Source organism: Rhinolophus sinicus, chromosome 1 (genome assembly GCF_057876585.1).
Source record: "Rhinolophus sinicus isolate RSI-liver-muscle chromosome 1, RSI-T2T, whole genome shotgun sequence".
Taxonomy (NCBI): Eukaryota; Metazoa; Chordata; class Mammalia; order Chiroptera; family Rhinolophidae; genus Rhinolophus; species Rhinolophus sinicus.
The window spans coordinates 107,705,995-107,733,414 of record NC_142501.1 but is presented as its reverse complement, the minus strand read 5'-3'; the positions used below and the strand labels follow the sequence as shown (position 1 = coordinate 107,733,414).

At 43.5% G+C, this 27,420-nt stretch overlaps 1 protein-coding gene across 4 annotated transcripts in view; it reads left to right on the top strand.

Moving 5' to 3' along the window:
* Positions 1–27,420, top strand: part of SFMBT2 (Scm like with four mbt domains 2) — a 200,199-nt gene that overhangs the window by 153,681 nt on the left and 19,098 nt on the right. For all 4 annotated transcript variants that reach the window (XM_019738252.3, XM_019738251.3, XM_019738253.3 and 1 more), the window contains 5 exons: positions 7,020–7,133; positions 9,444–9,486; positions 11,439–11,509; positions 13,670–13,809; positions 27,280–27,389. In XM_019738252.3, the coding sequence (XP_019593811.2) occupies positions 7,020–7,133; positions 9,444–9,486; positions 11,439–11,509; positions 13,670–13,809; positions 27,280–27,389 (478 nt within the window). The remainder of the gene's footprint in view (positions 1–7,019; positions 7,134–9,443; positions 9,487–11,438; positions 11,510–13,669; positions 13,810–27,279; positions 27,390–27,420) is intronic.

Below are 27,420 nucleotides of genomic sequence, written 5' to 3'. Positions count from 1 at the left end.
CTCCCCTCTGTCTTTTCCAGAATACTGGCTGGGCAGGTTTCTCTTCCCCAGTGGCTTTTCCTTAGATGACTGTTCTCTCTGTTTCATCTTTGTTCTGCTTTCCTCACATGTAAAGGTCAGAATTCTTCAAAGTCCTTTCTTCCCTAGAGCCCATAGAGTCTCCTCTTTCTCTGTGACTTCAAACAGCAATTTTGTGTTGACAAACCTAGATGCCCACAACACGCAGGAAACACATTCAGAACTCCCGTTTTCATCTACCCGCAAAGCACTGCGTGTGGACATAATTTCCCAACTAGACATCACTGTTGTGGCCCCTGCATTTGCTCTCCTCCTCGAGTTTCCCACCTGCCCAAAGTTAGAAAGCTTACCCCAGTTAGAAAGCGCCAAGTCATCCAAGTTAGAAAGAAACTCGAGGAGAACTCTTGTCTGTTTGTTCCCCCACTGACGCCATGACTAGGGAGTCAGGTCAGGGCCTCGGGGCCCCTTCTTCATCTCTGCCTGTCTCTTCTCACTGCCACACTCCAGTTCAGGTCCTCAGCCCTCACTTTTAGGATTGAAGTAGTCTCCTAACTGCTTTCTCTACTGTGTCCACGGGGCGCTAAGCATTGGCTTTGCAAAATACCATCATTCCTTTCCTCCTCACATTCAAACAGCTTGCTTGCGTTTCTGACAAAGGAAAGACATATTCCGTATTATTTGTACAGCTCTATAAAATTATGTAATAACGGATGCTACCTTGTAGGATGGTTGTGGAGATGGATTGAAGAGATTCATGTTCGTAAAGGACTCAGAGTGGTGTTTGGCATGCAGTAGTAGGAAGGGCCCAGGAAGCGGAGGTGGTGATGAGCAAAACTTCATTTCAACTTCACCTCCCTGCATATCCCTGTACCCCACTTAGCATGTCTGTACACATCCTGAGGTTGACATTGGCACTGGGGGCCATTACACAGGACTGTGCTTCCCGCCTTTGCCTATCACATAGCATGGTGTTTGTACACGAGCTCATGTACACTTTGCTCACGCAGTGCATGCTGGATAGACTTGAGGAGGAAATAAAATCTGTATTCATGAACCAGAAAGCAATTTAGAACACAGCAGCCCCTTAGGAACTGCTGTTCTGCGAACCGAATTTGGCAACGCTGAGGTATTTTATACTTGTAAGCTACAATGAAAAAACTCCTTGGTCAGTTTTCTTGTATGCTTGGTTTAGTTCTAGGGAACTATCTTCCACATCATAATTAGGGCAAGGCCTACAAGATGCGCATCCCTAGGGCTACCACAGACCTAGGGCACCCCTAGGGCAGGGCCTGGGGATCTTTTTTTAAACTCACCCTCCCCATGCACTCGGGTGTGTAAAGGACTCCAGGCGATCCAATGGGCCAAGTGTGGCGTGGTTCAAAGAAACCTGTCAGGCAGCCTCTTAGGTTTAGCAGATCAGGTGCAGAAAACGGCCCCTTAAGCCTTCCCAGAATTTGTGAAAAACTCAGGTGGTGGATAAGCATTTCACAGGCACTTATAAAAATGAAACAAAGGAAACTGCAAACATGAAAATAATTACATTTCAAGCCAGTGTGGGCGGTTTTAAAAACCTTTAAAAAAAGGTATGGCCTGCACAAGACCATTTTTGGAGAAGCTGCTTCGACCGATCACATGGGAGCAGCATTTCCTGCAGAGTTAGAGCAGGTGGCCCCACTGTGAGAGCTCTCCGTGGAACAGGCCTTTCATACTCCCCGGTATGTTTTGTCCCAAAAGCCCATGCAGGGTCAGACAGCTTCTTGGTGGCCAGCAACAGAGCAGGCTCTGACTGTCCTACACAAAATGGGCATTTGGGGGGAAGGCTTTTTGACAGGAGGCTCCGGAAGGCTTTGCAGCAGGAACCAAAGCAAAGCACGTTCTTGTTCAAGAGGCCTGAGCCTGACAACATCTGCTTGCAGGTAGGGTAATCTGGCTCCTCCCCCTTCTGTGGTAGGAGGCAGTGGCTGCCTCATCATGGAATTCTGCACAAGGGATAGGGGACCCTAGGGGAAATGAGACAGATGCTAGACAGACCAGAAACAGAAACGAGACAGAGAGAAAACTGCCTGCTTCAAAAACTTTCTAAGGCTCTGGAACTAGACTGCTTAGGTTCGAATCCTGGATCTTCCACTTGCTGGCTGTTTGATCTTTTTTTCTGTGCCTCAGTTTACTCATCTATAAAATAGGGATGGAAATAGTCCTTACCTCTTAGGGTTGTGGTGAGGATTAAACACTTGGAAAAGTGTCTGGCTTATAGTAAGTGCTGTAAGTATTTGCAGTTCTGTGAGTGTATCTCTCTGTCTCTCCACATACACATTTAATGGCATTTCTGTGGTTTTCCTTTAGATTGTCTGTTTTCTGTCATGTCTTGATCTTGCCAGCCATAGTTTTGCTCCTGTCTTTATTCCATCAGAATTTAGCTCCAGAGCTGACAAGGGGATACTCTAAAATCTTATTCCTAGACAGGCACCTGCAGATGGAAAGGAAGAAGCCTGACAGTTGCCCGAGGGGTTTCCAGCATCCGGGTCTTGTTCACAGATAATCAAGTAGCTTTTCATTCTTCTAGTGCTTTACCTTTGAACCACACACTGAGCCCATCACAATTTGGGGTGACCTTTAACTCTTCATGAGGGTACTGAAGAAGGTTAACTTGTTTCCTTAAATACCTCTCACCATTTTTCTCATCCCTGCTTGTAACTGAGATGCAGGGATTGTTCCGATTCTGTTACTGGAGTCAGTGAAAATCATTTACCTTCTACAGACCTCTCCCCTCACATCCCTCTTGCCTCCCCCCCCCCCCACCCCCATGCTAGCTCATGTGTGTTCTCTTCCTTAACTTGCTGGGAATGGAGCAATTATGTCACATTAGGAGCTTGGTAGGGTTGTGTTCTAAGAAGATACTTCAGCATCATCACAAGCCGTCTCCTTTTTTCCTTCATCCTGACTTTCTGAATAGAACAAGTCACTGATTCTCTTGCAGTGCCCCAGTCATCTGCTGCATTAAGCCGTGATACTGTCTCTGCAATTAGAAGGGCAGGTGGAACTTTGTGGAAATGGATGGTATCCGCTGGTCTGGGGACAAAGTCTCAGGATACAGCAAATTGCAAAACTACTTTAAGGTTCCAAAGTGATTCTTACAAAGTTATGTACTTGTACATTTGCTTTGTGAGAATAGAAAGTCTTTCTCCTCTTAGCAGTGACATGATTCATAGTTTAGCTTTGTTTCCTTTTAAGGCAACTTGTTCCTTGTTAATTAATCTGACCTCTGTGGTATACTGTATTCACGTGTGAGACTTCCCCTTTCTTCTCTGAATAACTTGTGTTGTGTTGTTATTGTGGTGATAGTGAGTTGTGATTGTAAAATAGATAATTCATTCGCAAGGGCCAACAATATGTAAAAGTATCTTTCGTCAGATTCTCTCTCCTACTCATGTTCCCCCAGCCCACAGCCACTCAGTTCCTTTCCCAGCAGACACCTGCTGTATTGGTATTTTGTATTTCCTTCCAGATTTATCTCACGCACATATAAATATATGTTATGCACATATAAATATATGTTGTTTCCCCTACTTTTAAACAGTTGCTAGCACACTATATATACACACTGTTCTGTACCCAGCTGGATACTGTGTATTTAACAACCATATATGTCTTTACATGTAAGTATATAAAGCGGTTTCACATACTTTTTTTTACAGTGGCAGAACATTCCATCCAATGGATGTGCAATGATTTAAATTCTTCCCCATAAAGATGGAAATTTAGGCTTCCTGATAGTTTTTGAGATGAAGGTTCTGGATAAGAATGAATTAAGTAGAACCCATATTGACTTGATGCAGCTGAGACAAACTCAAGAGATTGAGCATGTTCTTGTGTTGTTCATACGTGATTTTTCTATGAAGTGATAATATTGCAGTGGCCTTAGTGGAGCATCTAGCTTTGCAGTTTGGGCAATCGTAGAATAATCAAGAAAACAACATTGCATACATTTTTAATGGATTATTTTGTAAGCTACTGGGTCTCTAATCTCAGAAAATATGGGGTTATGTTTTTTTTTGTTTTTTTTTAAGATTTTATTGGGGAAGGGGAACAGGATTTTATTGGGGAACAATGTGTACTTCCAGGCCTTTTTTTTCCCAAGTCAAATTGTTGTCCTTTCAATCTTAGTTGTGGAGGGCGCAGCTCAGCTCCAGGTCCAGTTGCCGTTTTCTAGTTGCAGGGGGCACAGCCCACCATCCCTTGCGGGATTCGAGGAATCGAACTGGCAGCCTTGTGGTTGAGAGCCCACTGGCCCATGTGGGAATCAAACCGGCAGCCTTCAGAGTTAAGGAGCATGGAGCTCTAACCGCCTGAGCCACCGGGCTGGCCCTGGGGTTATGTTTTAAAAGACTATTCTAAGTCCAGCCAGATGTATTTAGATTCATAAAGTTGATAAAGGGAAATAAAGAATTGGCACCCATCATTCAGAAGAGGATTGGAAAAGTTTCAGGGTCAGGAAAACTTCCCTGGATGATAAATAACCCACTTTTCCATTAGTTCTTGTTTAGTACATACTTTAATTGGCTACATTTGGGGGCAAAAGGAAAGCAGGACTATAACCTTCTTGAGTATGTGGTAGCTGACATATTGTAGCTCATAAATATTTGTTTAACTGGATGGAAAGCATGATCGAAGAATTTTAAAGTACTGTAAAGACAAAAATATATGAATGTATACATTGTTAGAAGCGTATATATTAAAGCATTAATATGTGATATTTGAAGTAGCCCAACATTGGAAGACAAAGCTCTAATTCAGGAAGGAATAAGCTATAAAGTTCACTGTATAGCTTCTTTTTGAAGTGCTACTTTGACCTTGAAAATCTTATTTGTATCCAAACATGAATCTGGAACTATAGCTGTATCTGGTGGATGAATTCAGCCTGTTAGCGAAATCGTTGAGGAGCTAAGAAACGCAGGCTATTTTTGTGAGTCTGAAAATAGAACATGCCCTGGACATGGGGAAGCAGCCCAATGGGCCTCTTTACTGCGCTCTCCAGAGAGTCGCGGACCCTTTCAGGGCAAGAAAAATCACCTCCACGTTGGAGGTTACTTGGAGAGTTTCTTTACCTTTTGTTTGTTTTGGATGTCTCATTTATTTGATTTCTTTGACAAATAGGTTAAATATTGGGTGTATTGACCTTAAACAATTAGCCAGCCAGCTATTTCTCTAGGACATGGGTTTATTTGAGAACAACAAAGCTCTGCAATTTAGGACACGCGATCTAATAGTGAACAAGGGAAGTCCAAAAACAAAGGAGCGATGTAATCTTTTGCGGACTTGGGAGGGGCTGTTGTAAGCAAAGCATTCATTGGAGGCCACCGAAAGGTCAAAGTATAGTGACTTCTCATTGGCTGAGCTGTTACTGGGCCAGGAGGAATCTTCCTCCTGCTGAGGTAGTAAAGTAGTATCCCGTCCTGTCAGAGATGCGAGGTACGGCTCTTCCGGTTGGGGTCTCTTCCGGTTGGGGTCAGTAGTGCACGTTGAGTCATGTGAATGAGCATTGGTCTATCGTCCGTTTTACGTAAGGTGTCCGTTTATTCGTTTTCACGCTTCAGTCATATGATACAGAAACAGTTTCTATTCGGTTAGGTATGTTGAAAAATAATCCCTGTAAAGTTGCTTTCATTCGTTTAGCTGATATATCTTTTAAATTATAGGAGAATTAAGCAAAGAAGGAAGGCTTGGTAACCAGTAGTTGCTTTCTTTAAGAACAAAAGTTCAAAGTGACTGATGGTGATGATATGTGTGTGTAGGAATCTGCTGGAAGAGTGTTCAGGCCACTGTATACACTTTATATTGGTTTAGCACTAAATTGGGAACCTACGTTTGTCAAATAACGTGCTCCGTTTTCACAACATCTACTTGATAAAAACGTTGGGAGCCAATGGAAGTAGCTAACGCCGAGTTAAGAAGGGTTGGACCATTTTGTGTTTGCTGGTATTTAGCCGTAGGAAGTTAGGATTCGAAATTCACGTCGTGTGATGACACGGATGTGGGAGGGTTTCTCTGTTATTTTCGTCTTGGTTCTCAGTAAAGACACCGAGGCAGAGCGAGATTAAGTGCTCAGAGCGGTGAGTCGCTGGTAAGAATCTTTTGGTTCTTGGTTCAAAAGTATCTTTCCTCAGAGTGTTTGGTTTTTTGGTTTTTTTTTTTTTTTTCTTTTTCCTTTTTGTTTTTTTTTTTTAGAATTATTGATTCAGTCGTTTTTTTCCAAATTCAGTTCAGAATTTTCTTCCTTTCACTGGTTGGCTGGGTTTCAAATTTATACTCTCAGTAGCCAGAGCGCCTTGCAACGTTAGCTAATGTTTTATCCAGATCTTTTTCACGTCTCAGCTGTGATGCTGATTTATCGCAGGGCATTGTTATGATTATGCAACAGGAGGTGATAGGGAGCAGACCCCATTCAAAAGACAATATTGCATAAATGACTTTTGTGTGACACATGGCAAACGTCTGCTGGCCACAAACTGAGTTCAAAATACATAACCCCAATCAAACTGATACGGGAACATGTTCGCTAAAGAATTTGTGTCGTGTATGTTCACGGCTCATCACCGGTGTGAGTCTCACAAGTTCCTTTTAACAGTGATGTTTCACTTTCTTCAGCTGAAGGTTGACCTTTCCTCGATGTTGGGTGAAACGGTGCCACAGCCTTTCATTTCAAAGCTATTCTTAGGAAAGGAGGAGACTTGTTCCCTCTTCCAGCTTTTCAGGCTCTGAGGCCAGTTGTGCCAGGTCACTTCCTCCTCCCATTTGCAGTGGGAAGTACCTCTCTTTCCTAAACCCTCACTTTATTTGAACCCCTTCTGCTCTTGCTGTGTTTAATTCAGGCCCTTGTATCTGTTGTTAAGACTACTGTCGGTTTTGTGTTTAACATTCAATCTCAGGTATTTTCCTTCCTTCCTCAGTGTCTTTGTGGGTAAAACCTTGTTTGTATCTGTCGTCTTGACTTTCCAATGCAGGTCTGCAGACTCCTGCTCCCGAGTTTATTGTTGATGTTGAATCCATGGACATCTTCCCCGTGGGCTGGTGTGAAGCGAATTCTTACCCTCTGACCACGCCTCACAAAACAGTCTGTGAGTATCGCCCAGTCTGGAGCCCGGGTGGGTAACATCTGGGATTGGGGTGAATGAATAGGCTGTTTTGTAAAGATAGTGTAGACAAGTTGTGAAAATCAGAGAAGAGGCTTTAGATTTTCCATAGAGCACCAATATTTTTATCTCATTTGTCCTTTAAGTGTCTGCGTGAGATGAATATTTGGAAGCATTTCACAGGCTGACAAATTAAGTCACAGTGATGAGACAGTTGAAGGCAAAGATTCAATATCTGGAATCTTCCCAGTTTTACATGCAGTTCATTGTTTTGATAGAAAACTTGAAGCTAAATACTATATTTTAGTGTTATACCTCAGAAAGGACTACTTTTTCTCATCAGGTTTACCCTAAAGGGTCATCATTGGTCCTAGTCATTTACTGACCTAGATATAAACACTTAACTACTTATAACACTAAGCAACCAGTGAGATTTCAACTGTACTTTACATGACATCCTTCTGATCGCAGAAATACCAAATTAAAACACCATTAGTAGTTAAACAACCCAGCAGCACACACACTTCAATATATACAACAATGTGTTTTAACATATGTTGTTGTAGGCCATTATCATGAAATGGTACAGTTTAAAAATCTTCAGACCTAACAAATCTTGGCATTCATTACTCTGCCCTAAGGTGTATCAAAAATATTATTTAAAATTGTGGGTCCTTAAAGATATGGGGGTTTAATTTTTTATAAAAGAGATTACATATTTCTCATAGTTTCTTTATGTACTTTATGTGCTAGCTTTTCTGCTTTCTAGCATGTACACTGTATGTACTAAGTAAGTGTCCTGTATGGTACACTTATGTAGAATCTCAGAACATTGCTGTCTCACAGTTGGAGTCTTATTCCCTAACGTCAGTAGATTTTGAAGGGAACCTGAAGTCTTCCTGCTAGATATTTATCACGAGTAGGGTGGGACCCTGTGAAATAAAGAAGGTAGCTCAGATTGTAGATGGAGGTGGATTTTCAGGGGTTCTTCTCTCCCAGAGACTGGACTGCTCAATGAGTCTCATCCAACGAGAGTAACATCTTGCCCTCACTTACACATACTTCTAAAATTTTGAGTTTAAGACAATTATTTCAGTCTCAAAGACATTCTTTTTTTTTCTTCTTTTCTCCTCACTTAAATTGATGCACATTCTTGGCACTCTGCCAGCATGGCCAACAGGTCCTTCCTGGGTTTGTGGCCTAGTCCCTTGTGTTTTACTTGTGCCTCTGGCAGAACGTCCTGTGCTGTATCCTTTTCCTCTCTCCTTCACGTGTTTCTGGAGCCAAATCACATATGGGTTAATGTGAACATAATGTTTCCTCTTTGTTTTGCATTTTGCGTCCAGGCCCGTGGTGTTTGGCTCCTTACCAAAATATGACACAATTCAGACACCCCCACCCTTACTAGCAAAAAGCCTGAGTTAGACAAGTTATTCTGTACTCATTTTTCACCTTAGAGATCACAAAGTTTGTACTATTTCATAGTAAAACTGGAACTGAATACTAAATGAAGTCAAGAATGGATGAACTCTGAGTGTCTACTTCTCCAATTTTTTCTAGCTTTATTTCATTTCTTATGCATACATTTTGCTTTGAAGAGGCAAACTCTTAAGTCGAAACCCACCAAACTCTGACAGCTTTAGAAGTTCTGTTGGGATTAATTTATGCTTATGTTGGAAGATTTAGGATTATTTGTGCCAAAATTAATAGATGCCAGAGCTCTGGCTTGTTTGTTAAGGTGATTCTACTCAGTTATAAATATAAGCTGAAAGTGTTCTCATCCAAAAAATTATGATTGGCTGGTTTATGTTAATATTTGACAGACGTATTTGTTAGAAGTCAATCTTCCTTTCAATAATAAAATGTTTTAGTTTAAAGACATGCTTGTAATCCTAATTTGAGAGTAGCTGTTACGATAAAATTATTTGACTTACCACACTTTCTGTGGGAAAAAAAATCATCTGGATATTCGTGCTTGCAACAATTTATCTTACCAAGTGTGTTCATGTGAGGTATAATATGTGTGCTCTTTTTCTTATTAAAATCACATTTTAAAATAAAATAGACAGTGTAGTGATAAGATTAAATGTACTAAATTCTATTTAGACTTCATTTCTGATAAGTCAAGCCTATTTTATACTAGAAGAAAGTGAGATAAAATTGTGGCATGAATAACTTTCAATATTTAAATTGTTACTTTAAAACTGCCAGTTTTACACTAAGTCATTTTTTAAAAATGCTTTTGCCATCTAGCTAACAAAGCTGATTTTCTTTTTTTCTTTGTCTATTTTAAAGCACAAAAGAAGAGAAAGATTGCAGTTGTGCAACCAGAAAAACAGTAAGTTGTTTTAGTTGTTTTTGTTTTTTCCCCAAAAAACTACATGGTAAGCTGTGGAGTGTCTTTATAGAAGATGGCAAGCATGGGTGTTTTTATTAGTTAACACACAGCACAGGTAGTGAAGATGATAGTAGAATATATTTACTGTTACTTATTGTACACTTTACTATGTGCAGGATGCAGGGCCTGCTTCTGAAGGAATTTCTACTCCAGAGTGTAACTTGTCACTGTGATCCTGCCTCAGCATACCTGAAGGACACATTGTTAGTGTGTGTCTCACACATTGCTAACAATGGCTGTCTGTGACAATGGTTGATAATGCTCCAGAGGCCACACAGGGCTGCCCCTGTCCCCACCCAGCATGTTCACTGTCACTAGTCATGGCCAGGCCGGGTGGGCAGGGACTGCAGTCTGACACCCTCCTTTGCCACCTCTCAGCTGGGTGAGCTTGAGCAAGTGGCTTTATTTCTCTGTGTCTCAATGCCCTCATTTGTAAAATACCTGTTTCTCAGAGTTTTTATGACGGTAAATTAGATTCCACGTGAAAACATTTGTAGGTCCTACATTGTTGAATAAATATAGACGATCCCACGTTTCATTTGTAATTTTATGAGGCAGGATGGTGTTCGGGCAGTGTGTAGAGATGATGGCAGTATGTTTTTGAAACATTGTAACTGTTGCTAACATATATATGTATTGGAAAATACCTAAACTACACTGAAATGTACATCCCTTGCCAAGTGATTCTGTTTTCTTAATATGCTGATGGAAAGGGAGTTGAAAACAGCATTTTTTCTTGTACCCAAGTTTAAATTTAAATAAAATGAAATTGAATAATACCTGCATTGTTACTGGAATGTGAATAACAATTTTGTGGGTATTTTTTGTACATTCGTTTCTATACACAATGTACCAGGTTAATAATCTGACTCCAATTTTATCTGGATAACATTGAAATAGAGAGTAAATCATAAAATAGTCTTATCATTGAATCCACATTTGAATTTTTAACTCCTAAATTTGCAGTCTGTGGGTCTCACCCCATCTGCATCAGTCACCTAGACAGCTCTTTAAAATACAAATTGCCAGTCCCCATCTTCAAAACTTCTAACTGGAGATGTCCACAATGGGGCCCGAGCAGCTGCATGTCTAACAAGTTCCCAGGTGACGCTTATCTGCCAGTTGGGGGACCCCACTTTGGGAACTCATGTCTTAGGTAACACAACTAATATGTCTCGTATTGGTTTGAGTTTGCATAGCATTTCAACTATGATTTCTGCCTAGCCAACCTGGGTATCCCTGTGAAATCCAATTCATCTTTTTAAACCTAAGGCTACGTGTGTGTGTGTGTGTGTGTGTGTGTGTGTGTGTGTGTGTGTATAGCAACTTTTTATTGAACCATGTAACATAGATTTCTGTCCTTGAGTAAGTGTATTTTACATTTTAAGAATCGTCATTTCATAGGTGTTCTTTGAAGGTCTTGTTTTCAGTGTGACCATGAGCCACACAAGCACAGACACCAGAAATCAAAGGTCAGCAGAAAGTGGTTTTTGATTAGACATTGAAGAGAAGTCTGGCTTTAATTGAAGTCAGTGTAAGTTGATTTTTCTTCGTGTCTGAAATATAATTCTATTGTTATAATTCTATAACAATTCTATAACAAGAGACCAGCCCAGGAGCAACTTAGAAGAAACCTCACTGATCAGTTGCTTGAAGGTCAATTGTTCCATAGGTTCCTTAGGGTTATTACAAATATTTGGGAACAACATGTCCAAATGATCTTTCCATGTGTTCTTACTGATGTTGCGCCTAGGATATTGCACAAATCGTATCTTACTAGAATGTTAGCTTAGATTTCCCTAATGGTTGCTGTAAGTTATAAAATGACTTTGGAATGTCATGGTTTCTTCTAAAGTGTGTGACTCATGAAAGTTTTATTTCTTTATCAACAGATTGCCATCCACGATGCCTGCTGACAAAATACCTCATGACCTTTGCTTATTCCCTCACTTGGACACCACAGGTAAATGAGCCCATTTAAGGCTCTCTGTCCTTTCTCAGTTTGTTACTATGAGTGGAGACATGCATATATTTTTAGGTCAATATGAGAATATCTCAACTTGAAGCCTATCCTTTTTTTTTTTTTTTCTATTGCTGTTTATTAACAGATACCTACCTACTCTAAAAAAAAAAAAAAAATCTAAGCTAAATTCTCCATGCCTCCTCTTTGCTGTTTTTTGGTCAGTAGATCTAAACAACCTCTTGGTTTGCAGAAAAGGGGTCCATGTACTCATTGGAAATTATGAGCCCAGTTGAGGCTGTGTATCATTGAAAATCATATGAAAAAAAAGCAATTGAAAATATAATTATTAGGCATTCCTTTTTTGACATCTTATGCCAGTTCCACTTGCATTTTTAAACTAATGATTAATGCTTAAGTCCCTGCGGGCTTCTGAATTGTTTTTTAAAATGTTCTGTATTTGAATAGCTGGTAGTGAATAATATATGTTTTTTCAATGTATAAAGTCCTGCATCTTACTGAAACTTTTGAAAACACAAATGTGAATTGCCCTTTGACCACAAATCTGATTACAGACATGTTTGTACACTAAGTAATATATTTGATTAAGAATTCTAATTTCTAGCTAAAATGAAACCTCTGAATTCCAGGATTAAACCTATGTGCCATGGAAAAACCCTATTAGTTGAAGTTACCTTTGTCGTGAAGAGAGCAGTTTTATGAATGGACTTACTAAAATTGTTTTTTCTAAAAGCCTGGGTAGAGTAATCCTACCAAAAAGTTTCCATGTCATTTCAGCTATGGAGTTAACTTTTTTGCCTGTTGTAAAGAATTCAAACTTCAAAATGGTTTTAAAAGAAGAGTGTCAGCTACTCTTTTAGAGTCTATGATTGTTATTTTGCTCCTTTTGTCTTATATCCAGAAAAATAACATATGTCCCTCCTTACCTGTTGGTTCTTAATTGAAGTCCTATGATAACAAACCTTCCTGGACCAGTAAATTCCCATCTTAATTATAACTAAATAGTTTTTATACAGAACTACCACTGTGAGTTTAGCTTAGCTTAGAGCAATGGTGGGAGAGCTATGAGTCTCTTAGCTGACAGTGAACCCACATTCTGTGTTTTTATGCATCAAGAAGCTTTGGAGTGATATCTTACCTTTAGTTATCCTCCTTCCCTTCCCTCCTCCCCCACAGTTTGAGACACAACTAGACCAACAACTTGCCCTGTGCACTTTCTAAGTTGAAAGAATAATGAGGGAAATGTGAACTTAAGCCACTGTAAAGAGCATATCACATCCATTAGATTGGCAAAGTGAAGAAGTCCAGTGCCCAGTGTTGGCCTGGATGTGGACGCTAGGAACCCCTACTAGGAGCTCCTACACAGTGCTTATTCAAGCATCAATTTGGGTCGTCACTGGGAGAACAGTTTGGCCAGGTCTTGTAAAACGGGAGGTATGCAGACCCCTTGAAATATACTTGGAAAACTCTTATTCATAAACAGAGTGGATTTTTGTAGTTGTATTCATTAAGACACCATGGGTAATATAGAGAAAGTGGGAACAACTTAATGTTCATCAATAAGAGAATGGAAAACTCAGTTGTGATATATGCATACAGTAGAGTAATACACAGAATTGAAAAGTGAATGAATATTCGGGATAGTCATTTCCCAATTGGGTGGATCTCAGAAACTTCATGTTGAACAAAAAGTTGTAGAAAACCATTTATGGAATACTTTAAAAACATATATTGCTTGTTACTCATGTACATGTACGTGTGTGGTTGCGTTTATCAATTTGCATGGGAATGACCCATGGCAATGTGGGGTTGTGGTTACCCCAGGGAGGAGTCTCTGGGGCAGGACACACAGGGGAACCCAGCTGTCTAACTGATGGTTTTTATCCTTACCCTGCACAGTGATACCTTAGTTGTCATCGTCTTTTGCATTTGTGTGTGTGTGTGTGTTTTGAATCATGCATAATAAACAGAAAAGTTCTTTTATACGGTAGAAAATGTTATCAGAATTTCTAAGATGTTATTGGGGATATAAAACGTTCTGATGTTCAGACAGTATGCCTCTGGGTAGTTTTGCCAACTAAGTGTATTAAGCGAGTTTTTTGTTGGTTCTTAAAGCACCTGCTGTGTTACTCTGCCTTACAGGTACTGCCAATGGGAAATACTGCTGTCCTCAGCTTTTTATCAATCACAGATGTTTCTCAGGCCCTTACCTAAACAAGGGGAGAATCGCAGAGCTACCTCAGTCCGTGGGACCAGGCAAATGTGTGCTGGTCCTCAAAGAGGTAAAGTGCGTTCGCAGTCGCGTTTGGCTCATTTTCACAGGATGCTTAAGGTGTGGGTGCAGTTTCGGAAGGAGATCATAGCAACTAGAACCAATTCAGGTTACATTTACCAAACACTTCCTTTCCATTAATCCTGTGGGCTGGAAGCTGGTCATAAAAAGATGGAAAATGGTGTTTCTGCCCATGAGAGGCCCACAGTCTAGTAGGAGGGATGCACATATAGGGCAAAACATTGCACTAGATTTGGATAAAGAGCTTCAGGAAGAGAGAGAAAGCATTGGTTGTGTGTGGAATGAGGTTTAGGAGTGGAGCGTGGAGGTTACCCTGAGGAGGTGAGTAAGCCTGGAAGGATACCAGACAGGGCTTGCAGAGGTGCTAGAGGGCCTTAAGAGTGGACACTCTGCAGCTGGATTGGGGTGACGTCTTGGCATCTCTTTCTCTCCCTCCCTTCGCAGTACGTAGTAACGCCTGCATGCAGGGAGGTGCGTGATGAATGCTTCTTGGGGCTCCGGGCACTTGCGGGAAGTTTGAGTCGGGGCTGCATCCAGGCAAAGCCCAGGCCGCCCATCACTTTGATGGTATTGCTTCCCATTTCTCTTCCTGCCTTTGGGAGACGACCTGCAGATGGAGGTGAAACCTAGCTACACCCCTGGGGGTTTCCCTCTGTTACATTTTCATAGCGCAGCCCCCGGCAGTGTTTGGTGACACCTTGGAATGTTGGAACCATTTCTGAACTGTCTTGAACTCTCCTTGCTCTTTTCCCCCACGTCAGTGCTTTCACTTAAGAAAGGAGACACTACATATATCCCCTTCGTTGCTACTGTACAATGATGAATGTGTTCGAATTTCTTGGGCACGACAATATACTTCTCCATTGAACAAATGTTTGTTGGGCAACTTTGAAGCGCCAGGCACTGCTTGAAATACTGGGTTAAAAACACCATCTGCCCTCTGCCTGGTGGGTTTCGCGTTCCTGTTGAGATGATATGATGCTAAGCTAAGTACAGCAGGGTGAAAATATGTAATAAAGACAAGAGCAAAGTGCTCTGGGAGCACAGGGCGGAAGTGACAAATACATGGCAGCAACACTTGATCTGTCTTAGGCAAAGTGAACAGAACCGCGAATGCACAGCCTTCACAGGAAGGTAGGATGGCACAGGTGGAAGTTCCGGATGGGATCCAGGAAAGAGGGGTGGCCAAGTCTGGACGATAGGGTAGGTCTGTAGGCTGGGGCTAATTCATAGGTACCAAGGTATGTTACACTAAAAAAGAAAAAAAGAGAAATCTTCCCTGCCTGTGCTTCCGTGTGAGGCAGGACGGCGTAGCAGGGGGCGAGCTTGAGAAAGGTCTCCTTTGGCATGCTGACTGATGGAAGAGTCCGAGCTCTGGCTGACGGGAGTGCCAAGTGACACTGTGCTAATGCTGTTCCCGCAACACAGGACCTCTGTAAGATTTCCAATTTCATTTCACTGAAAGAGAATGAGATAATTGTAGCAAGCCAGAGCGTGTTTGCTTTTCCAGGCCATCAGCAGTATTAGCAGTGAAAGACTTCTATATATCTAGGAAAAAGATCTGTTTTAGACAGAAAACAGGGTGACAGTTAAGAAGAACCCCTGAGAGAAGCTGATCAGGCTATTGTTATTTTTTCAGGAATACTTAACATATACAATGTGTGGAAGGTGTTTCCTGCCCTTAGTGAGCTTCCAGTCAGGTTGGAAAAATGAACAGAGTTGCAGGTGTCTCGCGTGCTGTGAGACCACATGGAAGCCTCACACAGCCTGTGGGCCAAGTGAAGCAGGCCCCTTGCTCCAGGTGGAGGGAGAAGCATGTGGGAGGCCCGGAGCCTCCGTGGTACCGTGGGAGGAAGGGGAGGAAAACGTAAGGAACACTTACAGCACCTTCAGTGTAAGGGCCACAGAGGACGGACGGACGGACACGGCAAGTGCTCCATCTGTAGGTGTTGTCCTGGGCCCTGGGCAAGCGTGTCACTGTGGTTTGGACCAGCTTTCGTTGGAGGTAGCTCACCTTAATGCATTTGGCATTTTGTCCTGAAACCACCAAACAATGCAGGTCTGGCTCAGCCTGCCTGGCAGGTAGATTCCATGGAAGAGAAATTTGTAGCTAAATAAAGATGGCGGGGGAAGGACCCCTCTGCAAGGTGGCAGCGATGCGGGTAAGTGGTAGGACCACTAGTTCACTCCAGCTCTACATATTGCACAGACTGGAGAGCCCTGCAGATGGTAGACGCTATGAAAGAAGAACTCAAACTAGGATTACATGTCAGTGTGTCTGTCGCGGTATAATTAAGACCCTCCCCAGACGGAGAATTGACTTCAGTCCACCAGCGGTTTCAGCCTGAGTGCATTTTTGCTGCCATGATATTATCTGCCTGTATTTGTGCCCGTTTTTGTTGCAAGGGATCAGAATGGTACATGCAAGCTGATAAAAATACAGTGAACAAACAGGTTTCTTAGAAGCTGCCTGCGAGACTGTTTCACACTGCGTGTCCCATTTATTAAAATGAGGTCCTCGGTCACCTGCCAGCTCTGTTAATAAACAAGACCCCAGCTCCTGCCTGTCTTTAGGGGCTGGCTGTTTTACTTTACTACATGATTTTTTTTAAAGTCAGAAGTAGTTATCTCTGATCAATTCTCCAATAGGTGCCAGCGGCCAGGTTTAAAAAGCCAGGCCAGAGCAGTTTTCTGATGACAAAACTAGTTTTTTGCTGATGTTCAGAAAATGCATGAGGCAGGAAGGGGAAAAAAAAAAAAAAAAAAAAAAAAGCCAAGTACTTCAGTTCTGGGAGTGCAAGAAAAATGTAAGTTCCGCCAAACCAATATTTATGCTAATGTTCTTCCTTCAGCAGCCGACCTCTGTGTGGTTTCAGATTTCATTTTGCTTCAAGAGAATGAGGTAATTGGAGCAAAGACAGTGCGTTTGCTTTTTCAGGCCATCGGTGGTGTTAGCAGTTAAAGGTTTCTTTATCTTTGGAAAATGTAAAGTGATAGTGTTTTGCCTCTGTCTGGTCTGCTAGAAATAGATGCTGTGGGTGTGGGTGCAGAGCCAGCCTGCGGAGATGCTCGATGCAGGCTGAGAAGAGGGGTCCTACATTCTGAGGGCAGTGTCCCAGACGGGAAGTTTCTGGAAAAAGTGATGATTAATGCGTATTTCTATGCACCTTCTGGGCAATGAGCGTTCTAAGCGTGAGACTTGAATGGGGTTTTGAGGAGCTGTGACTGGCCTCTGTCTCAGCAAGGGTGCCGCAGAGGGAGGTAGGTGACCTAGGAGCTGGAGCCAGAGCCAGTAGATGGCCCAGTCAAGTCCAGTCATCCCACATAAGGTAACAGAACCAGCAGCCCTTGAGCGGGGGTGCAGGTTGAGCCTGTTGATGTCCCCTCAGGCTGTGGCGTTTCATGGGACCCCTGGCTGCCGCATGGAGGTGGGACCTGTAAGTACAGACAGGAAATGGTGGTGTGTACCATAAATCATGCATGCTCAGTACGGTCATTGTCAACCGGGACTGTCCTTTTCTGTCCCACACACTTCCTCTCACAAGCCTGCCCAGTAATGTCAGGGCCTCCCAAATATATAGAGAGACTGTGGGTCTGCGTGGGCCCTCAGCACACTTAGGAGGTTTGGTATCACAAGCCCCCCACACCTGAGACTGGCAGCGTCATTCTTCTTGACCAGTCACAAAGGGGTTCGGGAAATTTCTGCTTTATGCTTTATAGGCAATGTCATGAATCGGCAGGTCTGTGATGCTTGCTTTATATATGCAGTGCAATAGGCAGGTGTGTGTGCTTGTGTCCACATGTGAAAGAGACATTAGATGAGCACAAGAAAAAGGGCGAATGGAACATCTAGTAATATATTTACCCATGTCCTTGTGTCCTGCTGTGAAGCACTCAGCTTCTGAGTGTGAGACACATCATGATAGACACACGATGACATGGGAGAGGACTGACCAAGTCCTACCGGCAGAAGGGACTGAAAACAGCAGCTCTGGAAGAACTGTGTAGTCTCTGATTCTACTGAGACTAAAGGCCGTGGTGTGAAGACAGCACGTCAGGATACGTCCCAGGTGGCTTCTCAGAGGCGGGGAGCATCCACGGTTTTCCTTAAATGTTATTTGGCTTAAGTTGTATACCAGTATGTAACTTCTGTTTTTAACAACAACAACAAAAAAAGAGAGAGAAACCTGTCTTTTCCAGCATGGGAACCTCTAGGAGTCCCTTTTTCACACTGCCCATCACCGTTCCATGTGGGCAGCTGGCAGTTGTTCTGAACGTGCCAGCTCAGCAGCAGAAAGAACCTGTGTTTACCTGCTGCTTTTTCGTAGTGTGGGCCGGTCACTGAAGGGATGAGCATTCACAGAGGGAAAGTTGACAAGCTGTGCACTGTCTCTGAAAAGGTGGAAATGTCGCACCTGATGTTCAGCTCCTAGTTTTCTTCTTCTGGTGCTTAAAAGAAGGCTTAACAGGAAGCAGCATGAATCCTGGACACTCAGGAAACTTTCTGAAGTGATAAGCTTCCGCGGCTTATTCTTTCCTCCAACCTGACTTTCTGCCCCACTTAGCTGAGAGTGCCAGAGACGCTAACTTGAGACCTGTGCGCGCAACCTGACATTGAGCTCAATCTGCAGAGAATGCAGTAGACTGATAAGGTCAAATAGGTGGGATTAGATGCAGCTTCTGCCCTGCCAGGGCGCGGACGCTGTTCCTCACGGGTAAAATACAAGTATATGTGTGTACCCGCCCACCACCTGCCGTCTTATCCAGCCATCCATCCTCTATGTATCGTCTGTTTAACCTTTCAGCTAGCCTGCCTACCTACCTACCTATCTACCTACCTACCTACCTACGTATCTCCGTATTTCGTACCTAACCGTCACTCTGACACTTCATCACAGCCTGGTGAAGGGATGCAAAGCTTTAGACGTGACCAATGGAGCCTTCCTGGGTTTTTAAGAGAATAGGTTGTGATAAGTTTAACTTCGCAGAAAGTGACCAGAAATGATTAGAGCCATGAGTACTGGTCTGATGATGCAGAGTCTGGGGGAGCTAACTGGGGAGCCACGGGGTGCTTGGGAACCATGGGGCAGACTGGAGTGTTCACCGCTATTGAATGAGATTTTTAGCTCAGTCGGTTTCAGTGGCCTCAGAAAGTGCAGAAGTAGTGATGTGGCACCACACGGGGCCACTCTGGCCATGTGTATTTGTTTTCATCCATCCACCACCTTTCTAGGGTCTTTGGGACACCCAGGTGTTCAGTTAGTCAACATGCAGAGCTGCTTGCTGAGTGTCCGCTACCTCCGATACTCTAGCGCTGGGAGCGCAGCGGTGAGGGAACCACAAGTCAGCTATCTGCTCATTCCCTCGGGTCCGGAGCCGTTCGTAGGTTGTAACCATGTGCCAGGGGTCCTGTGCCGGAAGCGGGGGGGCATGGTGAGTAAGAGACATGGCCCCTCCCTCGGTAAGTTGACAGGAGGGGGCCTTGTCTTCTCTTGTCCCCTCTAGGTATACATCATTATAACAAGCTCACACGAGTACAAAGACACCAGCAGAAACCTGTGCTTGGTCATGTTAGAATAATACCGCTGGCCGTGTTATCTAGGGTCAGTGTGAGAAGTTGGGTGGTTTTAAAATCTGGAACCCAGTGCTGTTTGTTGCTTTCATGGTAGAAAAGAGCGCAGAAAAATACGACTTACAGAGTTTTTCTCTCTGTCCCCCTTGGTCTCCCTCCCAGTCTCACTTTCATTGGGCTTCGCGTGCTCTATATGGCTCAGGACCCAGTGTCGCAACCGTTTTTTTCCTACTGGTACTAGAAATGGAGGAAGTCTGCCTAACGCAGGCATCTGGTAATTATCTCAGACTTTGGGATTCTTCCATGAAGTATTGCAAATGGCACGTCAGGTGAAGAATCAAAGCAGAGGGCTGTAATACTGAACATCGAGTCTGCAGCAGAGAACGAGTGTGCAAACAAGCCATCACCGAGGGTTCCAGGCCCCTCACCGACCCCGCTCTGCTCTGCTGACATGTGAAATGGTTGTTGGAGCAGGAGGTTCCCAAGAAAGCCTGTGGTTCCACAAGGCCAGACCTCTGTTTCTCCCTGAGCCTGAGAACCGTGGAACACACTGGCTTCCCCACCCTGTCCTGAGCCAGAGATGCAGGGCTGCAGATAGGAGGTCACTACCCCAGAGAGAGAGTGTGACCCCCCTTCCCAGTCTCAGAAGTTTCCAGTGGGACCTTGCAGTTTGGAATTTGGCTTCAGTTGTTGCTTGCAGTTGAAATTTCCACCACATGGTCAGCCCATCAAGCTATTTCCCCCAGTCTCTTCATTTTGATTCGTGTTTATTTCCCATTTTTGAGGATTTCTTCGATAGCTCGCTTGAATTTCTCCTTCATTATATATCTGTGAGCATTTGTTCTGGGCTACCTGTCATACCTTTTACTGAAAAACTAGAGGACCTTTGTGTGGGAACCCAGAAAGGAAGTGATCCGAAGCAGCCTTAACAGTTGGTAGAAGTGATGGCATACCACAAGTGAGAACAGCCTTTCTTCTCAAAGTAGCTGAATGTTTATCAGTAAATTGGAGAGAAGGTGGTATTGAGGCAGCGGGAAACATGACCTCACCAAGGACTTCGGCTTTTCAGGTAACACCGGACAGAAGAAAAATCGTGTGACATCGGTTAAGTCAGGGAACAAAATCAGATGTGGACACGCCTCTGTCGTGTTTTTGTTGCTGCTGTTTGACATTTCTGCTGAACACGAGTGCATTAACAGCAGTGTACTAGGCTCCTGGGTGTGTGTGTGAACTAACACACGTGATCTGTGATGCAGGAATCGGTCTCTTGCTAGACTGTGGCTGGGATGGCTGGCAGGGAAACGTGCAGACGTTTTCTTTTGTGGAGGCTTTACACTTGCCTGTAAGGAACCTAAGGTACCTTTGCTGGGCTTTTTCATCATACCACAGGGTGAGATTTTGTAGCAGAGAAATCAGTTGCGAATGCTCTCCCTGGGCCTCTAGTCACCTAGATTGTATGGCATCAGATAAATCCATGAAGCAAATTTGTAGTTAATTTTTAAGTGTACAAAATGATTTTTATCTAATTTCAGTGTCCTTGCTGAAATTCATTAAACAAAAGACTAAAAATGTATACATATTTATTGAGCACCTGTTATTGACAGGTATAGTTCCAGTTGTGAATACAGCTGCAAACAAAATGAAGTCCCTGATTTCTTGGTACTTGTGTTCTAGTGGGAGTGGACAGTAAACACATAAACAGATATGTTTTGCATATAGGGTGTTTCCTGGTGAGCTGGACACAGACCAGAGAGGAACAGGAGAATTCACAGAGGCCTGGAAGCTGGCCTCGGCCGACAAAAGAGGGAAGCTGCCAAGAAGGGAAGCATGTAGGGCGGGTGAAATCTGTCTGACTTGGGCAGCTCAGGTTGCCCATTAGATCTCTAAGTGGAGATGGACATACGAGTGGAGTTTTGGGGGAAGGCCTAATATAAGTGGAAGGATGGAAATATAAGTTTGGTACCCGATAGTTTGCTAGGGTGTGGGTAGTGTTTATAGCCAGATGCACTGTGGAGCGAACGTAGATAGAACATTCCCGAGGCTCGCTGTCATTTGAGGTAGGGGACACAAAAGGATCCAGGTAAAGCACGCAATGACGTAGGACATCCAGGAGAGACAGAATCACGGTGGTTAGGATAAAAGGTGTCTGCAGAGGAGGGAGTGGTGGGTGGTGGCACGCACTGATGGCACATAGAACAGGAACAGCTGAGAATTGCCCGTTCTTAGGTGATGCAGGCAAGGTGACCTTGATGAGACCGGTTTGGGGGCAGCTGTGGACATGGAAGCCCTGTGGGATTGGGTTCCAGAGAGGATTGAAGCAGAGAACAAGGAGGTGGTGAGTGTGGATGGTTGTTTAGGATTCTTACTCAGCTGGGGCTGTTACAACAAGAGACCGTAGATGGCTTGGCCCGACAGCAGGTATTCATTCCTCACAGTTCTGGAGGCTGGAAGTCTGAGATCAAAGGTGCCAGCATGGGGGGTTCTGGGGAGAGCCCACTTCCTGGTTTGCACACAGCTGCCTTCTAGTTGTGTCCTCACATGGCGGAGCGAGAGGGAGAGCTAGCTGTCTGGTCTCTTCTCACAGGGCACTAATCCCACCATGGGGGCCCTACTCTCATGACCTTACCTAACCCTAGTTATCCCCTGAAGGCCCCACCTCCTAATTCCATCATATGGGAGCTTAGCGATTCCACATGTGAATTGGCGAGGGGACAAGGTGCAGGGGGTGAAGACACACTCAGTCCATAGCCGAAAGGACTACAAGGTCAAAAAGAATATTCTAAAAAGAGGTCCAGTGTGCGGGTATTTTGCTGATGGTGTACTAACGAGTTCAGAGGGCACATTGCATGGGTTTGGGGAGCCAACAGGAACTTGAGGTTGGGTCAGTCTAGGGGAAAATACAGAGCCACATGGGAATCAGATTCTGGGTCGAAGAATGTTCTAGAAGTGTTGGGTTTCTGATGACTGAGGTGATTGAAGATACAGGGCATGGTGGGATTCTCCTGCTAGTCTTCCAGGGAGAAATGGAAAATTCTTGAAGGTTAGAGCCTCCTTTGGAGAGAAGGGGGCCTGCCTACCAGGGAAGCACCGGGGATGCCTAACGTTGCCCCCGAGACTGGCAGGTACCCCTCCTCTCCAGGGGTGTGGGTTGCCCAGGGGAGGTCAGCCTTATGTTAATCTAAATAAAGTTAGAGGCTGGTTATTACTGTTATTATTAAAGCTTTTGTAACAACAAAAGGAAAGATGAATGTAATGATTATCATTAGATAATATTTTGGGAGTGTATTAGATATAATGGAGACCATGAAAACACCTACTTATGAGAGGTAAATAACTTGAAAAAGTTACTTGCCTTGTTTTCCTTTTCAAAGCTCATTTCGTGCTTTACTCTGGCTGTGTTAGGTTATGTTTGCGCTGAAAAGAAGGCACGACTTGTTCCTCTCCGCTCCTACAATCACACCTTCCTTCTCTCTTGCCAGTTTTTGATGGCATTTACTCACGGTTGGTGCAGTGTAGACCTCTGCATGTAGCATAAGCTTGAAGAATGCTGGGAAAAGAAGCACAATGGCTACAGTTCTTCTGAACCCCAAATTCCTTTAGCCAGGGAGACAGGTTTAATTAACAGTCTCCATTTAAATCAGCTTCCAACACTAAGAAGTTTGCTTGTCTGCTCTGCAACTCACTGGGCCTCTCATTGTATTGACAAGGCCAGGAGTGAAGTCAGAATCATCTCTCATTTTATTCCTCTTGCAATATTCCACATAAGGTCCCATTCATGAGTGAAACCCTACTGATAGAAAAAGTGCTGATTAAGTAAGAAAAATTCTTCTTTGTCATTTTACTTTAAAAATAGATATTCATAAAATTCACTCCACTTCGTCTGAGTCTGAAGTTGAAAAGAAGAAATCTTTTAGGTTCCTGAGGACCTTTGATGGTCCTGGTTTCTGTAAAAAGCTAATTATTGTATCTGTGGCCCTTGTACAGACTGCAAAGCAAGAGGGTCTGTTGGGACAGTGAACATGTGAGGGAGGGCTCTTTTTCATCCAGAGCCTTTTCTGACCCCTCCAGGGAAAGAATGTTCTCCTTCCTGTCTCTCTGTAGGCTAGTCTGTAACAGTCTGTCCCAAAGAGACCTCTCTCCCGGTCACTAGAGTTCAACACATAACAAACCTTCAAAGTCGGCAATGTGTCTTCTTCCCATGAAATCGCCGAAGCCAAACTGTGGGAGCCATATTTACATTCTTAAATATTTTCTGATTTTGACACTCGAATTAATTTTTCTAAATTCAGTGGTTCCCTCCACTTTCAACATACTTACAATTTGAATCATACCAGTATAATATAGTTGAGGTTGGAAATTAGGGGAGAAGTTTTCATGAGAGTGAATATGAAAGGAAGTCATGGAATAACAATTCCATGAAGTGAACAGAAAAAAAAATCCCATCGATTTACATAACCTTTTGAGTACTGCCTGCTGTACATGAAAGGGAAGGAGAAGGAAGCTGACGTTTTACTGAGCAGCTCCTGTGTACCAAGCACTTTTGCAGTGTTTGCTCCTTTCCCTGCTATCAGCACCTGCACTCTCTTCTTTTTGTCTCTTCCTCCCTCTGACTCCCCCTCCCCCTTCCGAATACCCTGACCCACTCATTGTTTTCTGCGTAAACTCTATGCCTGATGAAAGCAAAGAGGTGTTGCAGGACTGGCAGCTTCCTCCACCGTCCAGGGAGATGGATGTACTCATTGGAGGTGATACTAGGTCATTGGTGCCTTTCCCAAAGCATTTTTATGTTGTGGTTGGAGAGGAAATCAGATTTGGGTGGATTGAGAATTGAATCGGAGATGAATTTGGAAGTATAGACGACTTTTATGAGAAGTTCAGTTCTGAAAAGGAAGCAGTAGCAAGAAAGTGAAGGAGCTTCAGAGGAAAGTTATTTTGCAAAGATGCAAGGCTGAAACAAATATGGGCCAATGGGGATAGAGAGGCTGAGCACAGAAGAGTTTATTTTATGGGTAGATGAGGACTACAGTGATATTAAGAAGAGGGCTCTCCTTAAATAGTTCGTGTATACCAAGATGTTACCTCCTTTATTTCTTATAACATCCCTGTTGTAGTAGAGGGAAATCTTTTCCTCTACTCACTTAGATTCAGTGGCTGGGCCCTGTGAATTAAATTGACAAAAAACACAGTCATAGGAGAAAAAGTTCATTTTTAATGCACACAGGCCTCACAGAAAAAAAGCGAAAACCCAAAGAAGCTGTTAGGCTTGAGATTTTTACATACCATTTTAACAAAAGGCAATAAATTATGGAGAAGTGATAAGGCAAAGGAAAAGGGGCTTTTCGGGGTGGTATTTGCAGGAAGGTAAATGTACAGGGGGAATTCATGGAAATAAGGGTTCTTTTAATAAGATTTGTTTGTGCAGTCATTTCAGTGCCCCCCTTCATTATGAACCAGATAAATGGCAGTGTCCCATTATACAGGAAATTCAATCAAGCACCTTGCCTGAGGACTCAGCTGCTTAGGGACGGAGGGGGTTCTGTCCAACTACAACAGTTATTACAGCCTTTCTGCTATAATACACTTGGGGCTTCTGTGTAGAAGTATGTTGTCAATGAACATTTCAGGAACTCCAAGAAATCGAGGAAGGCTTTGGTCCAGTGTAAATTTCGTCCAGGAGTTGCTCTAACCACCCACACACTGTTTCCCTGGGAATAGTGTTCATTGAGTTCACAGATAACATCCCCTTAGTTAACTGGGGGTAGGGTCCGCCCTCCCCTTTCTGATCAAGAGCATAATGTTTTGCAAGGAATAGTGATTCAGTGTAACTCTGGAGAGTAATAACAGCTGTCACCTTAGCTAATGTCATGGAGCTAAGTATTATACACAGATGTCATGTACACAAAAATCAGCTCACAATTCCAAACTTTTATAGAGAGCTTGTTGAATCTGGAGGTGAGGGATGCAGCATTGGGGAAAAGGCCTGGGAGAATTATTCAATATTGGATGCCTTTTACGATTTAATTGCTTGTTCCCGACGGAATTGAGCTCTGGAAGGCATTTTCTTTTCACAGTCACAAAATGCATTTCGATATGCAGCAAATAACATGTTGCTCTAGGGTTTTCTCAGCGAAAAACACAATGAAAAGAATCAGTTGAAATTTTATAGCCTGTTGATAAACTCTGTGCACGTTATCTTAGCCAGTTTTAATTGGATTTATTTTTAAACTCGGTTTCTGTAAATTGGAGTGACAATAAACAATAAAATCAGATGATTATTCTAATACAGAAAACGTAACACACCAAAAGTGCTTGTTCTGCCTTGTCCTGGCCTTTTAGCGGCTTCGCAGAACCGCGTTCTCTTGACGGGCAGACACAAGGCCCTGGGAACATAGTGCAAAGCTACTCAAGCAAAGAGAAGACAGTTGCCATGCTGACTGCATAGTATAAACTATCTTAAGGTCGAACCCTCAGTTATAATACGAGAAAGCTTTATTGTTTTTTCAGAATTAAATCAGGATACGAACCACGCCAGATGCGTTCTGGAACGCATCAGATACATAAAGACTGGAACATAAAAATCCTTCCAACGTTTTTGTGTCTCCTCCCCATTGATTCTGTGCTGGTCTCCAAAAACTAGGGGGTGCCTCAGCAGTGATGCCAGGTGTCCCCTCTCGATAGGGTGTTTTTATCACTCTTTCAATGGTGTTTTGACCAGAAACATGTGATGTGAGCTCAGTGCCTGGCTTGTTCCACTTTGGGGCTCGCAGAGATGTAGGAGAGACTGTCACTCACTGTGTCCTGTTCCTGTCCGTGTGCCCTTGGGGTCTGGCCCATGGTGGAGCCTCCACACACGGGCATTTCACGGAACTAAACCCCCTAGGTCTTGGGGTGCATCGTCACAGTCTTAAGTCCTCTATGCGGATGGCCATGCCAGACCTTTTCAATGTTCGTTGTTGATGAAGATTTGCTTACGCAAAAGTGAGGGCCCCTAGGGATCTAAATTTCTTGTTCTTTTCGGTCGAGAAGTGCATCAAGGTTAAGGGGGGCATGTCATCCTCTCCGAGCTTGGGCATGCAGCAGGGGCTTTAGAAGGGAAGTGCCTGGTCCCTCTGGGAGTGTCGCAGTAGGCAATTACAACATGCTTATTTTCTTGGACTTGGGAGTTGGGAGAGAGGGGGGAGTTTGGGGAAATAAGATAGCGGATGTTAGGTGCTCCAGACTTCTTTGGAAACACTGCCATCTCTGAGAGAATTGTCCTAATATGAAATGTCCATAAGTTGGGTCAGCATCAGGTGAGTTTCACATAATTTGTTACCCTCCCTACAGATTTCTGAAGTCTATCCACAAGTGTTGGCACGAACTTGTTGTTTCCGTCTTATTGATGCCCCTCGACATTTATTTTTGGGAATAAAATGACATTCTCGGTAGTTGATCCTACTGGAGAGAAATCCTGTTGAAGAATAACCAGTGGCTCATAGGAAGCTGTAGGAAGGGTCTGCAGGAGCTGTGCCGGCCTGTGAGGATAGGACACTGTGCACGTCATTCATTCACAGGGTCCCCAAGAGTCAGAGCTGACTCAGTGGCTTGTAACGCACACACTTGGGAAGAAATGGTTCAGTTTTTCTGCAACCAGAAATGTTAGTTGAGTCTGCCATCCCATGTCGCTGACAGTTCATGCTCTCCTAGGCTGAGGGATTGGAGCTCATCCCCCTTTCTGTCCCATTGATGGTGAGCCTGCAGAACATTCTATCCGGCCTCTTCATAGCCCTTCACCTAGTGGAGCACACAGCAAATGCTTCCTGTGTCAGCGGGGTGGGTCTCAGAGCATCCGTGTGTCGGCAGGAATGGGTGCAGTTGAAGTTCATTGTGGGTCTTTTTTCCCAACAGGTTCTTAGCATGATAATCAATGCAGCTTACAAGCCTGGGAGGGTATTGAGGGAACTGCAGCTCGTGGAAGACCCACACTGGAACTTCCAGGAAGAGACGCTGAAGGCAAAGTAAGTGTGCTCGGTTCTGGCAAACGGCTTC